Source organism: Notothenia coriiceps, unplaced genomic scaffold, assembly GCF_000735185.1.
Source record: "Notothenia coriiceps isolate Sejong01 unplaced genomic scaffold, NC01 NC01_scaffold00014767, whole genome shotgun sequence".
NCBI lineage: Eukaryota > Metazoa > Chordata > Actinopteri > Perciformes > Nototheniidae > Notothenia > Notothenia coriiceps.
Window position 1 is genome coordinate 45,344 of NW_011347468.1, and position 16,827 is coordinate 62,170.

The following is a 16,827-nucleotide window of genomic DNA, read 5'->3' on the forward strand; positions in this document are numbered from 1 at the left end:
ACACAACAAAACTTTCCAAATGTCTTATTGTTTATTTTTTCCAGAATACATGGGAATCATCCACCATTTCCAAAAATACATTTGATATGCCATGATCAAAACACATCCCCTTGTTGAGATAACTTCAAAAACACTGACATTCAAATTCATCCAACCAGCTGTACAGCGAGAATAAAAACACACACAGCCAGACACACAGTTAACCAGTCAGGCCTATGAAAAGTTGGAATATTTTCAGCGTTGCACATTGTCCCGGTCAGCTCACACACACTTGAGGACGAGCTTCTTGGTGAGGGTGTACTTGGGCTCTGGCATCTGTTTGTAGGTCAAATATTCTCCTTTGCTGACCTCCCTGTTCACACGTGTCAGCACAGTGAGTATATCGTCATTATCCTTGCTGCACAGAAAAAAAGAGGAAACATGTCACAAATGATAAATGTTGCTGAAATTGTGGCTATATTCTTATTCAAAAACATCAAATATGGTCCCAGATTTGAGAAAAGAGAAATATTCTATGTTATTTTGTGGAAAAAGTAAAGTTGCTCCATCAAAAGTCACAAAATCTCTCTGTCGCATTTTGCTTTTATCGATACACCTAGTTTTCCAATAAGCTGATTGTGGAGATAGATTTGTCTCAATATTAGTTGTGTGAACAGACCAGTAAACACCCAATTCTTAGTCACTGATACATTTACATAAAAAAACAATGAACATGCTTTACTTGCCGCTTGTTGTTTAAAAACAAAAAGCAGCAGTATCCATGCTCCTACTTTTAAATGTGCAAGCCATCACATACTATTCAACAATTTCAGTGACACACCTAGGATTTCTCTTTTGTGTTGCAAAAAAAAAATGCTAATCCACAGACCAAGAATTGAGATCCACAAATGGGGCGAAGCCTGCGAGCTAGTTCAGGCAGTCAACTTGAGCACCAATGATACATTAACACGTGACGCGCCTCGTCACTCTTACAACCAACCAAACACATTCTCCTGCCGCTCTATTTAAGCTGCCAGGTCTTCCTGCCTCTGCCTCGGTATGCTGCTGCTGCCACTGCTGTGTTCACTTGCTATTGCTGCGTTCATGTTCCTGCTGCTGTGTTTCATGTTGCTGCTGCTCGCCTCGCCTGCCCCACCCCCCCAGCTTCCACCTGCCTGTAGGCTCGGGGGATATTTATCTAATCATCACTCAATGTTCTTCGTAAATCTGTGGAGTGATGAGGCCCGAGCCTAGACGCCAAACTCAAACTATATGCTGCTTCTAATAAACATATTAAGAAACACGTGAGTTGTCTGACTTTTTGTTCTATAAATAAAAACTGGATTTACACATTTTTATTGTAAATGCTAGAAAGATTATCACATATACTCTTCAATTTACCCGTGAATACATTTAATGTATAGAAATATTTTTTTATCTGTGAAATGTGTTTGTGTATTTGCAGATCTGATTTATATGAGCAAAATATTTCTGGGAGTTTACATTTTAAAAATAGTTTTGCATTGTGGAAGGGGTTTTACATTTACAGATTACACATTACCACAATGATTGTTGATCTGTACACACAATATTGAGACAAATCCATCTGCGTAGCTGAGCCAAGGTTTTTTGCAACATTTACATTTTCTAAAATGTTTGGCATTTTCACTCTGTTTTTTTTTTATTTGAAAACGCACCTACTGAGTGCTTGTCCTTTATGAAAGAGTTTAAGCTGGGGTCCAGCCTGGTTTGAAAGACTTTCAAACTCAGCATGGAGGCATCTCTCACCTGCTACTAGCAGACTTTTTCAGCTGCTTGCACAGCTCCTGGATGTAGATGGAGCCCGTGGTAGTGTTTCGAAACGACTTGCACTCCGGCACGGTGGCCATGCCCAGCAGGAAGTCAGCCCCCCAAGGCACCGTCTCTCCACGCAGGGGACCAGCGTCTTCCTCTAGGTGGCTTTCTCTCTCCTCCTCCTCCTCCTGTTTTACCTTTGGGGGACAGGGCATTGATCCTCTCTGGTAGCCGCTCCCCTGACACGCTTGAATGAACAACAGTTTGGGCTTCCCGGCCAAGGTGGGAGCTGCCCTGCTGGAGAAGGGCTGGGACAGCTCTCGCAGGAACACCGGCTTCCCGTCAGTCCCAAATACGCATTCTTTTTCTCCATGGGAAAGCACGCATATCACCTGAGATTAGAAGCAGACATGTTTTCAGAACATGAGTCTCTTTCTTGATTTAACTTGGATTTAGATATGATTCCCTATGACACTACAAATACATTTTTTTTGACAGGACTATTGTTTTAAAGGACTAGTTCAACATTCTGTAAAATACACTCTTTGCTTTTATGCTGAAAGTTAAATGAGAAGATTCATATCACTCTCACGTCCACATCGTAAGTTACATTTTTATAACGCATAAAATGCATTTTTTGAAACGGTTTTACGATTGTCGGCCAAAGTATGAAGAAAAGTTATTATGGACAATATGTTCAGGAATGTATTATTATTACATTGAATATTTTAGTTTGTGCAGACATGCATATGTTTGTATATGTATTCAGGCCTCCTCTGTATCGACCCTGTCCTGTGCATGTGTGATTATTGTACTGTGTGTAATAACAACTGAGCAAACAACTGAATTTCCCCTTGGGGATAAATAAAGGGTCTTCTTAATACAATCTGAGTTCCACCACAAAATGAATATTTATTCTTTTCTTTCCTACCTGTAGTTCTATTTGTGAAACTCAATTGTCTTGCCTCTACAATATAATGGAAACTAGATTGCACTCGGCTTGTGGAGCTCAAAGAGCGAAAAAACATCAGCAATGTCTTTTTTAAGAAATCATGAACTGATAATAGTCTTCTAACCGTGTTGTGAGAATTTTCATCTAGGAACTGTACTCTTTCTATCTAAGGTCAAGAGATGCATGTACATTTATAGCGAGCAGCTAGCTAGTTAGTTTGTGTTTGCTAAATGACTGAATATGCTAGCCAGGTTCTGCCCACATATTATATCTTGGTTGCTTAATCTGTGCAATAACCAAAGTGTAAGAATTACAAGTTGTAGTTATAGGTGCCGGACTTATTCTTGCTTTTGGATGTAACTTTATCTTTTCCATAAAGATATAAAATAAGTGTTGATCATAACATTCCAACTGTAAAGCTATTCCTTTAAACAATATAAAATAAAGTACACATAGCAGTCACTGAAAGTATGGTCTTAAGGTGTGTGGGACTGCTCACCAAAGCATCCTCATCCAAAAAATTCCTCATGCACAGTTTGTGTAGTTCCAGTTTCATATCACCTGCTGTCAAGTTGTCGCGCACCAGCACAGTGAAGCCGAGAGCGGTGAACACTGTGCGCAGAGCCTCTGTGTCACATAAAAGAGACAAATTCAATCATACGAGTGGATTGTTATTATTTTATACCATCACATTTGTTAAGAGACCCTATTGTGCTAATTTTCAGGTTCATAATGGTATTTTGTTCCTCTACTGTGACATTTTTACATGCTTTCATGTTTTTTTGTTCTCATACTGCCTGCGCTGCAGCACCTCTTTTGACCCTCTGTCTGAAACCAGAGCCCAGTCTGCTCTGATTGGTTAGCTGCTCGGCTCTGTTGTGATTGGTCAACAGCTTAAGGCCCTGACACACCAAGCCGAAATCGGCCGTTTTCTCTTTATTCGGACGACGAAGCGTGCCCTGTCGCCCAAACTCAATTTGGTGTGTCCCGCACCGTTAGCCGTGACACGTCTTATTTGGCATTTCATGGCCGACGCACGGCCGATTCAACATGTTGAATCGGCTATGCGTCGGCCACAGGCAGTCGGACAAAGAAGTCACTCTGATTGGCTGTTCAGCTAGTGAATCAGTGCATGAGAAGCGAAACGGTTGCTTGGGAATGTCTTCCACAAGCAACACTTCAATGGCTGATAGCTCCAGTACCGCACAAAACATGTTTTCGATGAATGAGAGTGAAAATGGAACGCACACGCTACTTTTGTTTAAATCACGTAGTCTGTTCTTCTTCTCTGTCTTCCGGTTGTTGCCTTTTTTGAATGACGAATACACACTACTGCCGCCTGTTGGTAAGGAGAGTTATTGCCACTCACGCATGCACAGTTCGTACGTGCTCGGCTGAAGTCTTTGCGGTGTGTTCCAGTGCGACATATGTAGGCCTGTCACGATAATTAATTTTGTTGGACGATACATTTTTCTGGAAATTATTGCGATAAACGATAATATTGTCGGCACCGTTGTAAGACCATTTTAGACCACTGACATAATGATAATATATAATAATAATTAAAGTACATACTTTCAAACATAACTTTGTATTGAACATTCAACATTGCAAATGGAATGTGAAATAATATTAAAATATATAAATGATATATAATAAATAAAACAAATTAATTAAATTATAATAAATTAATTAGATCACACACACAACCAAAACAATACATTAAAATAGACTCAGGCTGGAAAACAGAGCTCTTTCTCTCTCATATCTATATATAATAAAATATATTATACATTATAATATAATAAATATAGAGACAAATGTATGTAATCGATGAACGAGCAAAAAAAACCTCCTTAAAACAACAGTCATGTGTACAGTCCACTGTCCACTGTCCATACAAAGACCCAGATGCCTCAACAGGCCATATCCAAATCTGTTTTTCAAAGTTTTCGAGCAAGGACCACCAACATGTTTGCATTGTCGGGCAAATGCATCTTTGATTGTAAACTGTCGGGAAGGTGGGGGCTCTCCATCTCCAGCTGCCGTGTTTGCTCCCAGCTGGGAAAACGGAATGGGGTGGTTGTGTTTTAGGTGTAGTTTAAAATGTGTGGTATTGCCTGCTTTTGTCGCTACCTTTTTTAAACAAATGCGACACACCGCCCGGCTCATTCAAGTCTGTAGGTTCGCCTCGTTGATTTGGCTTGAATCCAAAATACTGCCACACTGGAGAATCGAGATGTGTAAGTAGCGCTTACCGTAACCATTCCATTTCAGCTTTAAATTCCCGCGCGAGTAAGTCACAGCGTTGTCTTCCCGCTTGGCGCGGCTATATTATTAATTTGGCCCCCTGCTACGGCTGCTGCGGCACGTGCACGCGGAGTGTCCTGACCCCGTGGCTGTGTGTCCTGACCATGGCTGTGTGCCTGACTGGCCTCTGTGTCAGCCCCGCCCCTCAAAGCACGCCGTGCGGGTGCAGCTACAAGGCGCGGTCTAGGGCAAACACTATGTAAACGGCAATTTATCGAGCTCAGAAAAGTTATCGAGTCCATTTGTATTTATCGTACGATAAGTCAATTTATCGATTATCGCGACAGGCCTAGACACATGGCCAAGACGCAGGAGAACACGCTGAGGCAACAGTCGGCGTCGGCATCGGCGAGTTCTCTGGTGACTGCTTCGTGTGTCAGGGCCTTTAGAGATGTCCTGCCTCTTAGCCTATCACGTGTGTTGGAGCACTGGCCAGTAGAAGCGCTAGTGTTATGTAGTGATGTCATTATGTTACTGAAGTAAACAGAGGGCTACAATCGAGTCTCAGGCAGGGTGTGTGTGAACTTTTGGATTTTAGCCTTTGCAGCCATTTACATACACAAAACCCTTTATAAAACACAACAGGAAAGGCAAAACCCGAAAAAGCATAAGAGGGCCTCTTGAACACTGAATTGAAAATCAGACCACATGTTTTTTTCAAATACAACGGTACATACCCACATCCGCCTGCGTCCCATTTCGTTTTGACATCCCTGTGAAGTCCTCATTATTGATGACCACACACAAACCACGTGGCACATGAGTCAGGGCGTAGTAATCTGTCTAAGGGACACAAGCAGATCCCCATAGACAAATTATAAACGATGTTGTTAAAAAGAACAAAGGAGGGAGGGGTATTTTGGTTTGGGGGAATGGTTACCTGATCGGAAAGAGAGGAGGAGGTTTTTGGTTCTGCATCGGTGCAAACACTCGCTTCTCCATCTGAAAAACAAAAACAGTGGACTCTTGTATTTGCACGATAACAATTACATTGAATATCTGTAGAAGCAAAACGTTGGAAGGCTAGTCTTTCGGGTGATTATTAAATGGCTGTGAGTTTGTAATACAGTGAAAAATAACAGACTTACAGCTGGGCTGAGTCTCAGATGTCGACACATCGACAGGTTGTGTTGGCTGGGTGGTGGGTTGGACCCCCTGTTGAAAGAAAACAGAGTTCCAGTCCTCAGTAAACTGGCTCAATAAAGGAATAACTGTATACAAACACAATTGAATACACACCTGGTTATCCATGCTGAGATGAGAAGATAATCTGCGAGGAAGCGGCTGGGTTATCCCTAAAGTGAGAACAATCACATCATGAATATTATTATCTTGGAAGTAGTGGTATCAATTGAATCAAAAATGCGTTAACCAGTTTAAAATACTAGTATTTACTAACTGGTAATAGACATCAGAGGCTCCACTTTATAACATGATTTCTAAATTATTGGCATAAAGTTGAAAAAATGTCAAATTGACAAAGTACATTTTTCTTACGAGTTAAGGTTTTCAGATTAATCGCAAGCGTTGTCGTTGACACCCCTGGTTGGAAGGCGAGAGGTCCACTTCTGACTACACTGCCAACACTTTATCTTTTAAAACGGCAGTAAAAGTCTTCTACCTCAGTTTGCTGTACGCCAAAACCTGTATTGCATTGTTTTGGAAAAAGGCTCAAAGCCCAAGCATCACTCATTGGTTGGGACTGAAGCTGTCAGGCCTCCCATTGGAGAAGATATCCTATGTATTAAGTTCTAGACGGCAAATGTTTGAGGATTGATGGAGGTTCTTTCATTGATTATGCAAAGGATCTAAATGTATCTGATGTTCAAGAGGATGAATAGATGCCGTGCTGGTGCAGTTGACGAGACGGTGTAGTAGTGTGTCTTTTTTTGTATGGATACTTCTTTCGAATAATTATCTTGTATTATACAGACGAAGCATGTTTGTTTTTACATTGTTGTATGAAAAAAATCCCAATAAAAACATTGTGGGGGAAAAATGATCAAAAGCAAAAGAGTTGTTTTCTTAAAGAGAACAGCCTGTGTTGAATCCACGTGCAGCCAACTACTGACTGACAGTGGTATCTTTTAGAGTAAACATGTTACAACCCCTATCAATGAAGCACTGCTTTATATCTCCCTTCTTTTTATTTCATTTTGACAGTTATTTTCCTGATATGGGTATTGCATCTTTAGTGAACTTGTCTTAGTTTTCTGCTGATGCCACATTTTCCCATGTATTTTAGGAAAACTCCCCGATTCCTTTGCATCTCACTACAGTCTGTGTGCTGCATGCTATGGTTGCAGGAAGATAGCGCAGAGCACACAACCTGCCTCTGCCTGACCTTCTCTTCAAAACACACTTCTTGGCTCATGTCACATGCCTGTCTTCTTTTATAAATTACTTTATCTATATACATTTTAGAACAAACACAATTCGTTTTTTTTATAAGTTTAAAGTATAAAAGCACAAAGGAAAGTTGGGTTGAACATTTAAATGTGTATGTGCTTGTGTGTGGGTTTCATACCTTCCACATAGCGCTGTATGATTGCAGCCAGTTGTTGATCTATCCTCTGCAGTATCTCATGCAGGTCACGGAGATTGGTGTTTGACAGAAAACCAGTCTTTTCCATTTCAGCAAACACATCCAGTGCTGTCTGCAATAAATAGAGGAGAAATCCTGAAATGATTATTATGACTTCAGTAAAAGTATTGTTGCAGTGCACAAAAACAATCAAACTATATAAATACACAGTCAAATGTTCAAAGAAGTCAGTATTCATGTCCATGAATGCACGGTGATAGTAGGAATAGCTTGATACTACTTTTTAGTTTCCCATATTTGCTGATACCCAGACCAATCAGTTTCAAATGTTTTCCATTTCTTTACCAACTAAACTGTTCCTTATTGATGCATTAAACCTAGCCATCTAGAAAACGTCATGCTTTAGTAATTTTCTACTTTTACCACCTGGTGGATCGACGAGGCATTGTAACTGATTTCCATATAATTGATCAAGGGGGTGTAACAAGTCTGACACGTATTCACTGTCATCCTGGGAGTTTCCCTTTCATCGAGGGCCTGCTACATACCTGCCACGGCCCTGCCCGAAATGACGCGCTACATCTGTAATTGTGAAACAATTATTCCTACTCCCCCAAAGCAAGTTAGTAAATAAACTAGTTATGAAATACGGCTTTTTATTTATTTAAACTCTTTCACACCCAGAACTTCGAGTAGTGAGCAACATTCAAAATACAAATGTTAAGAGCAACATTGTGCAAATGTGAGTATTTTTTCATTACTGGCAAATTTTATTCCATATTTTATTGTATGTAAATACTGCTATATTTGACTATTTAAAAAAAATATATGTTATGTTATTATAGTTTTCTTAAAATAATTCTCTATCTTTGTTTTTAATTTTTGTTTTACTTTATGTATGCACCATGACATCAAGTCAAATTCCTCGTATGTGTCAACCTACCTGGCAATAAATCTGTTTCTGATTCAAAATAGGAATTATATATTATATTTATATGGAATTAAGAAATAACTCCAGTGTAAATAGCAGATCTAACTCAACACTAACTGTCATCTAGTACCCTATGTCTAGATGACAGTTGTTGATTGATAGTAAGGCTAATGGATTGTATCGGATTTTCTGTGTAGCACTCATTATTCAGAGGGCTATCACAACAGCTTTGTCGATGGTTTAGCTTAGTGTCGGAAAATTGTTCCATGCCTATAAGGCCTTAAGAAATCATGTAATAATAAAGTAAACATCCTCCGTTTTCTCTTTCCGGTTTGTCATGCATTTCTCTATTACAAATGCATGTGTATTTGCTTTATCTCCCCCTAAATAATAGTAAATAGCAGCATTTTAATCTTGTGGTTTATCATGATTATGTGGGTTTGTTCTCACCTTGCATGCCTCAGTTTGTCTTCTGCCCAGCTTGTCACTCAAAAGGAACTTCAACGTTTCCAAATGTTCCTCAGTCATGTCCGCATAGATTTTGTACAGCGCCACCCTGACAGAAAGAGGATTAGAGTGAAATACAAACAGGAAAAACAACAGACATATTTAGGGGTACAGACTTTGCCGAACAAACTGTATTTGTAACCCTGTTATTTCCCCCGGTTACAGTAGATATGTACCTGTATTCTGACAGCACAGGACTTGCATCGGTTTCTTCTGGTCGCCTGCTGTCCGTCTCCAGGCGGTTGAGGAGATCGGCTCGCCGGATAGTTTGGAGCAGCTGACAGAGGAAGGAATAGTCCTCCAGCAGACCTTGTTCTTCTAGTCTCAAAAAGAGCCTTTTTGCATCAGCAATCTGTATTAGGACAACCGAGAAACACACAAATAAACTTTGGAGAAGTGATAAGTTATGACCCAAAGGGAGCTTCTCACAATGTTTATTTTAGTACAAAGCAAGTGAAGTGGTGTTTGAAGGTAGAGAAATAATTTTCACCCAAAAATAATAAATGCTTATACTGTGTCTCTACTTTCTAATTTGTCTTGAATATGAAGCATTTTGCTTGATGAAGCTGACATTATTATATTAAAGTCATTATTACTGTTCAAATTAGAAAACTACATATTTTACCATAAAACATTTGTTTTGTAGTCAATGTAGCAAATAGTTTACAATGATAAAAAAACGACAAAACTGTCCATAGTTAGGGGTCAATAAGAACATTTTTCCTCAGAAGCAGGGTTGAGACAAATGGAGGAAGTGCACAGATCCAATACTTAAGTCAAATTACTTATACCACATTGTAAACATTTGAAAGAAAAAGTTGTGCATTGAAAAAGTTACTGAAGTAAAACTATGAAAGTATAATAGGGAATACGTACTTAAGTGTTAAAGTACTCACTAAAGAAAAAGGTTCCCCTTGTTGTAAAAATGTAAATGTAAGAAGAAAAAAAAGACCTGGATTTACAAAATACGATAAGGCCGGTTTATTTGTCTTATTTCATTCAAACTTTATGCAAAACATGAAGTTTGGATTCTTAAGTAAATGTATGGACAAACTTAGTCAATAAATAAAAAAGATATAACAAAAAGTGTATTATTTCCTCAACTTTCCTGTTTTTTTTTATCGCAATTCTGTATACGTTTTTTTTTGCAATCATCTTAATTTGTAGCATAAATAATGCTGTCAGACAAATAGAGTGCAGTAAAAATACAATAATTCTCTCTGAAATGTAATAAGTGACAAGTAGAAAGTGGCATTAAAATAAATTACTCAAGTACAGTATCTAAAAATTGTATTTAAGTACAGTACTGTTCCACCTCTGAGTATTAGATATGTTGAGCTCACCCCCTCCAGGCGTCTAATGTTGACCACATCCCGACACAAGAAGCAGAGAGCGGCCACCTCGGAGGACTCCAGCTGCTCATCGATGTGAGAAAGCGTCAGTCTATCCATCCTGATCCACCAGCTGCAGGCCTGCTGCTCAGCTCACTGCACTGCTAGTAAAGACACAGACACAGGAGGGGGTTAATAGTAAAGTGGGCATTTGTAAGAAGAAACAAGGAAAATAATAAATAACATGAGCTTGAAATAATGGCCAATTACCACCTTTATACTAAATGTAGCTGTAATTATAGAGATTCTTATTTTTTTACACCATAAACATATCAGAAAGTACATTAAGAACATTGTAGACATGTTTTTTGACTGATTGACACTAATAAAACTATTAAAATGTTTACTTATACGCAGTCAACTTCCCCAGGCAGATACTTTAAACGATAAGACATATTTAATGTGTATTTGTGTGATATTGGTTTATTAATAATAATACCCCTTTCATCACTTTACATTGTAGCTTCTAACATGTATTTATTTGTTAGAATGTTATGACTCACAATAGCTGACAACCTAAATGTAAAACAACTTCAAAAGATAAGGCTGGAAATAAGAAAAGTAGTGTTGTAAAAACAGAATTCCCCTAACTGGACTTTAGCTGCTAAAACCATCAAACTGACGATGTATGGCGCAGTGACGTCACGGAAAACACCAACCCTGATGTTTGTTTTTGTTTTTTTACTTAAAAAAAAATTAGTAAATTAAATAAGTACCTTTTTACTTAATCCTTGACAGCACCAATTGTAACGCAAAGCTAAACCAGTGTAACTTTGACATAATGTTACAGTCACAGCTTGTTTATCGTTTACATCTACATAGCTAACATTGGGGTACAGGCTGTGTACATTAGCAAAACACACACAGCTGAGACAACTTGAGACGTTAACACTTACCACTGTCAGTCTATTTCCTCGAAGCAAAAAGTTACCTTTTCTGTTATTCAGTCTGAAAAAATACTTTTTGACGGAGAAAAAATTCACAAATGAAGTGTAAAGTTGTAGAAGTAGTGTTGGTGTGACGTTCGTGCGCCCGCCGCTCGCTGGTACCTTGGTTTCACTTTCAAAGGAGAAGAGTGCCGGTTTTGTTAAATAATGGTCACTTCCGCTTACAACCTTCAAAAGAAAACCTGTGTTTATTGTCACTAAAGATGCAAACACTGCACTAGCCTACATAAAGTGGTCTAAGACTGTGTACACAATGTAAATAGTGCTCTCGTTCTTCTTTACTATTTGGAGAAGGTTAGAAGACGAACTTTTATTATGTAATTTTTGTTACACTTTTATTTTGAAAACTCTTGTTTGGCAGCAAACATTGCTCAGACATGCCTTTATTGCTTCACCTAAGTAGGTCAGGGAACGAATACAAAAGCACAAATACTATTTGAACCAAGTCACTTCATTCACATCACTTAACCTTTTTAAAGCACTATTAGAAAGCAAAACTACTATTCAGGGAAAAAATTGCAAGATAGACAACTTTAAAATTCATCATTGATTTAAAAGCTATAAAAAGGCTATTTTTATGTGAGCCCCTGGGTTTTCTTTCTGAGTTAGGGGGTTTCCAGGCTTGGTTTTGGAGGACGACGGGAGGCAAAAGGGATGAAGTAATCTCTGGCAAACTGGAAGATGTCATCTGGTTTCCTCAGCAGCAAAAACTGCAGGAAGTCAGATATGAGGGCTCTGATCTCTGGATGCTGTCTCAAGTATGAGGCATGGTCGGCCTTCAGCTCCTCCTGCCCAATCGAGACATGAACACACAGTTATACTCTGCTTCAGTCATAGGATTTATGGGTAAGGTGATGATAACATATATATATATATATATATTTACATATAGGATAAGATGCATGGGAGGAAACAGAATAATTTAGCTATTAGCCTTAAATAAATGTACTACATGAGAGCACTATTGGTTACCTTTCTGTCCAAGAACTTGGAGCACATCTGCATGTCTTCTTCCCAAACCAGAGGAATCTTCGCAAAACCTAACACACACACACACACACACACACACACACACACACACACACACACACACACACACACACACACACACACACACACACACACACACACACACACACACACACGCGTTACTCTGTTTCTTTGGAGAAGAGTGTAACGTGGGTGTTAAAGTGAATACCTTTCTCTATATGTGATGGCAGCTGCAGAAGCTTCATGGTCACCGGCGATCCTACCTGTAATCTGCTGGCCAAGTGCCTGATCAGAGAACATAAACTGTTCAACAAACAAATCATTTATGAAGTCATATTCATTTTCTGTTCTTTTACAACGTGAGTTACAGAGAATAAACGCATGCACGTGTCGAGGATGACAACCCCTCCCCCCCGGAACGCCTCGATTAGACTCCTTTGTTTACTTCCGTAACATGATGACATCACCATGTAACATTCACACTTCCATTGGCTAGCACTCCCACACATTGTACGTGATAGGCTAAGGGGGGGGGCTTTTCTAAGCAGTTGACCAATCAAAACAGAGCCGGCCTAACCAATCAGAGCAGACTGACTAACAGTGTCAAATTAACTGTAGTACCCTCTTTGATCCACAGTGTTGGGTATTGGGACCTGTAGTCTTTGAGCTTACCCGTCAGCCAGGAAGTAGCACTGCCAGGTAGTGGGGCTGTCCTCCACAGAGTCAACGATCCTCTCCAGCCCAAATACCTCCACAGTCTCACCCCCAACCTCCAGCTGCTTCAGACCCAGCTTGCTCTGAAGTCAGAGAAACCGATTGAGTCATATTATGAAAATGCTACGGTCCCAGCTGTGTGCATCACTTTTTAGTGTCCCTTTTAGTTATTAAATGTCCAGTGACACACACACACACACACACACACACGCACACACACGCACACACACGCACGCACACACACACGCAACATGTAGTTTATTAATACACTGTGTTACTTTACATTTGTTAACAGTGCTCCTAAATGTATGTGTTTTTTGACAGTTAGCAAGACATGTGCTCCTTGAGAACAAAGCCAGAGTAGAGCAACGAAAATGACAAAAATGTCTTACAGGCATAACAACTTACAAAAGTGTTGTGGATGATGTGTAGACCATGGTTGAAGGAGATGAAGGTCATGTTTTCTGGCACCCTCTTCCTAATAGCGATCAGGCGCATCAGCAGAAAGTTGGACCCCTCTGTAACCAGCCCTCTAAGGGCAGACATGGGGTAACAAATGCTCTCCTTTGTCGTCTCCTGGACACACACACACAAAATAATGACACTTTACAGTAATGGCATGAGGGATGATTGAACCCTAACAATGTGTTGTTTAATCAACGTTATGGACACTTGATTTCTACTCTATAGTTTTACTCACCCCTCCTACAGTGTTAACTTTATCAATCACCATCTGTCCGTCATGCAGCACCATGTGACACCTCCTGTCCAAACTGTGGTCCTCCAGCTGGAAACGGGGTTCAATGTTTTAAAAAATAAAAACAGACAGAGAGTTAAGGCAGTCAAGCACCATGGTACAGAGTTCTCACTTCTATGTGTGTTAAAATAAAAATAAATGTGCAATGACCCACCTTAATGTACTCATGGAAATCTTCCTCCAGCACCTCCAGGTCTGTGGTTAGGTAGGCTTAAACAGACAGGACGACGGACATTAAATTAAGGTATACTGACACATCTGTAAAAAGACAAGACAACGGATGTCCACCTCTGCCCGACCTCACCTGTCACTGTTGTGCCACAGGGGGAGTCATCGATGGCTCCCTGGCTCTGAGCATGCAGAAGCACACAGGGCTGATGGTTTCTACAGGCAAACTCCACCGTCACACTGAACTTCCCCAGGTCTCTGCCGCTCTCTGACACAGCCACCAGAGAGTCTGGGAACACACACTTCAGCAGCTCTGCGGGCTCTGAGAGAAGTGGGGGAGATTTAAGTTTTAAGATGAGACCAGTGGACAGTTTGAAATATGTCTCGAACTGAGGCGGAAGAAGTATTCAGATTCTTTAGGAAAAGTATACTACCACACTGTGATTACTCAATTTCAAGTAAAAGTTCTGCATCAGGAATATTTAATAATATATAAAGTATTTAAGTGCAATCAGGAAAATGTACTCAAAGTAAAAGGAGTAAAAGGACTCAAAGGAGCAACTCTTTAGATTGAGTAAGCTGGAACTGTGAACTATTTTTCAACAAAAATCTGCTGAGCAAAATTGCTGCCAATTATATTTCCATTAACCCACCAAATGTAGTAGAGTAAAAGTACAAAGTAGTAGGCCTATAATATAATATAAAATACTCTAGTAAAGTACCAGTACCATAATTTGTTACTGAAGTAGGCTACAGTACTTGAGTACATTAGTTACATTACACCTCTGATTAATGGCGTATTGCTCTTTTGAGATAATTGGCAATTCTGAGGTGGTGCCAAAATCAGATGGTGCATACTAAGTTGACGCACACGACATTAAACTCACCGATACTTGACAGGAAGGTGAGAGCTGAGTCAGAGGCTGCTAGCTTGTCTCCCTCGATCCTCGCTAAGGCTCCGGCGAGAGGCTCGTCTTCCAGTGGGGCTTCCATTTTTAACGCTGTTCGTATTCAATGTCAGATAGGCTACTAACGGTAGTAAAAACCAAAAAGTGTCACTGTAGCTTCAACAGCGTTGTAAGACTCACTTATGAAGGACAGACTGGTTGTTTTTCGTAGTTTTTATGACAGTCTTTTTAATGTGAGTTCTGTGCAGCTTTTGTTCCCGATACACGGAAGAGAGGACTAACACATTTTAGTTGTCACGGCAACAACGCCACAGTACCGTAATAACGGGGGAATATTGTGCAAACGAATTCTCTTCAGAGCAAGTGCACACACAAACAGTGGCGGTTCTAGACCAATTTTACTGGGAGGGGCAGGCTGGGGCCAGTTATTTTATGAAAAGGGCACAATAAACAAGGGATAAAATAAACATAAAATATAGTATTGTAGCGACCCTGTGTAGTACGGTGGCCGGCAGGTGCAAACGCGGAACAACGGCCCAAAACGCATACAGCAGGAAACACGTGCAAATAATGAAATGAAAAACAAACAAACCCTGAAAACAAATACAACAGAAAAACGCTGCATTTACAGAAATGATGCAAACTAAATACAACACACAAACGCAACAAAAAAACGCCGCACGATATGCAAAGTCCAAAGCACATACAAATCCCAAAGCACATACAAATCCCAAAACACATTAAAACAAAAAAACATTCCGGAAGTGCTCCAGGCCTCTAGGCGGCGCGCTACGTGGAACAGATTGATGACCAGACATAGAGAGAACGAACAAGAGTGATGGCAATCGGAGCAGAGTCATAGAGATATCATTATTAATTATTATTATTATTATTATTACTATTTCTCTCTAGGGCTCTGAATCGGAGGAAAGAAAGTTCAGAGAGAGTGGAGAAAGATATAAGAAGGTACGTTTTGTTTTGTTTTTATACATATAGCGTCATATTTATATAGCTAGCGTTAGCGTGCCCAACTACTACAGGTCCATGAGAAAGCATGAAAAGCCTCACGATCTCAGAGTAGGGAGGAAAATAATACATTTGCTCACATCAACTGGTAGCTAGCTATGTGTGTGTAGCATGAAGGGGCTACAGATTTATTTTCGTTTTGTAACCCTCTCGTGTAAAATGATAAATACATTAGCTAAACCCAAACTTAGCTTTCATCAAAGATTCCTGAAAACCGTCTCTGCTTTCATGGAAACCCCAGAAACTGGTTGTGACGGCTGCTGTTCTTTACTGAATGGTTAGTATGATCCATGTAGGGTCCAATTATTTGTATTGGCCAGTGTTAGGTAAGTGCTGGTTTTGTACCCTACATCTATGTTAAGCTGTTCAACGTTCTACTGACACTATTTTATGTAGTTATAAGATAATAAATTGAGAGAGCTGAGACAGGCTATACAAGCTTATCTGTTTGAATGTCCTTAAATTACAGTATTCCAAACAGCAGAACTTCTGTGTATGTGATGTGACTGATAACCTGACATGGTTTAGCCTTTTCCCACACCTACTACTACTGATCAGCCTGCTCTCAGCTTTCTCATTTGTCTGTGTTGTATTGAAGCAGTGTCCTAAATGAAAATGACTGACATTTTTGTTTTAATGTGTAGATTGTCTTTGAGAACTGCTCACCTGTGGAGATTGCAGTGGCAAAGTGTTCCTGTGTAGCTGGAACAGCACTCTGCAACCACAATGTTGCACTGCTGTTCCAGACCGAACACTACTCCACACTCAACCTGGCTGCTGTACCCCCTGAAACAGAGCAGCGATGGCACAAGCCAAGAACCATGGTAAGTACAGTATGTGTTCACAACCAATCCACGGTTTAATGAGTATTTCCTTATTGCCAAGAGCTGATTTAGTATGTAGCATCA

General features: G+C 39.9%; 2 protein-coding genes across 4 annotated transcripts; both read right to left on the reverse strand.

The window, feature by feature from the left end:
- Positions 1–16: 16 nt before the first annotated feature.
- Positions 17–11,569, reverse strand: casp8 (caspase 8, apoptosis-related cysteine peptidase). Of its 3 annotated transcripts, none has more exons than XM_010774856.1 (12): positions 11,341–11,569; positions 10,362–10,513; positions 9,195–9,370; positions 8,962–9,067; positions 7,563–7,692; positions 6,275–6,330; positions 6,124–6,190; positions 5,916–5,977; positions 5,713–5,818; positions 3,225–3,352; positions 1,768–2,165; positions 17–397 (listed from the first exon to the last, which is right to left on the reverse strand). In XM_010774856.1, exons 2-12 carry the CDS (start codon positions 10,467–10,469, stop codon positions 262–264), a joined length of 1,473 nt encoding a protein of 490 aa, XP_010773158.1. In that variant the 5' UTR covers positions 10,470–10,513; positions 11,341–11,569; the 3' UTR covers positions 17–261. The 3 variants fall into 3 exon arrangements, with proteins under 3 accessions (XP_010773158.1, XP_010773157.1, XP_010773156.1); XM_010774855.1 differs by having other exon boundaries at positions 10,362–10,510; positions 11,306–11,569; XM_010774854.1 differs by having other exon boundaries at positions 11,306–11,569.
- A 95-nt stretch (positions 11,570–11,664) lies between these two features.
- On the reverse strand, positions 11,665–15,201 carry catip (ciliogenesis associated TTC17 interacting protein). The gene is made up of 9 exons (XM_010774853.1): positions 14,873–15,201; positions 14,122–14,307; positions 13,972–14,027; positions 13,761–13,847; positions 13,469–13,636; positions 13,019–13,143; positions 12,555–12,631; positions 12,329–12,396; positions 11,665–12,144 (listed from the first exon to the last, which is right to left on the reverse strand). The coding sequence occupies exons 1-9, from the start codon at positions 14,976–14,978 to the stop codon at positions 11,962–11,964; spliced, it is 1,056 nt and encodes a 351-aa protein (XP_010773155.1). The 5' UTR covers positions 14,979–15,201; the 3' UTR covers positions 11,665–11,961.
- Positions 15,202–16,827: the final 1,626 nt, after the last annotated feature.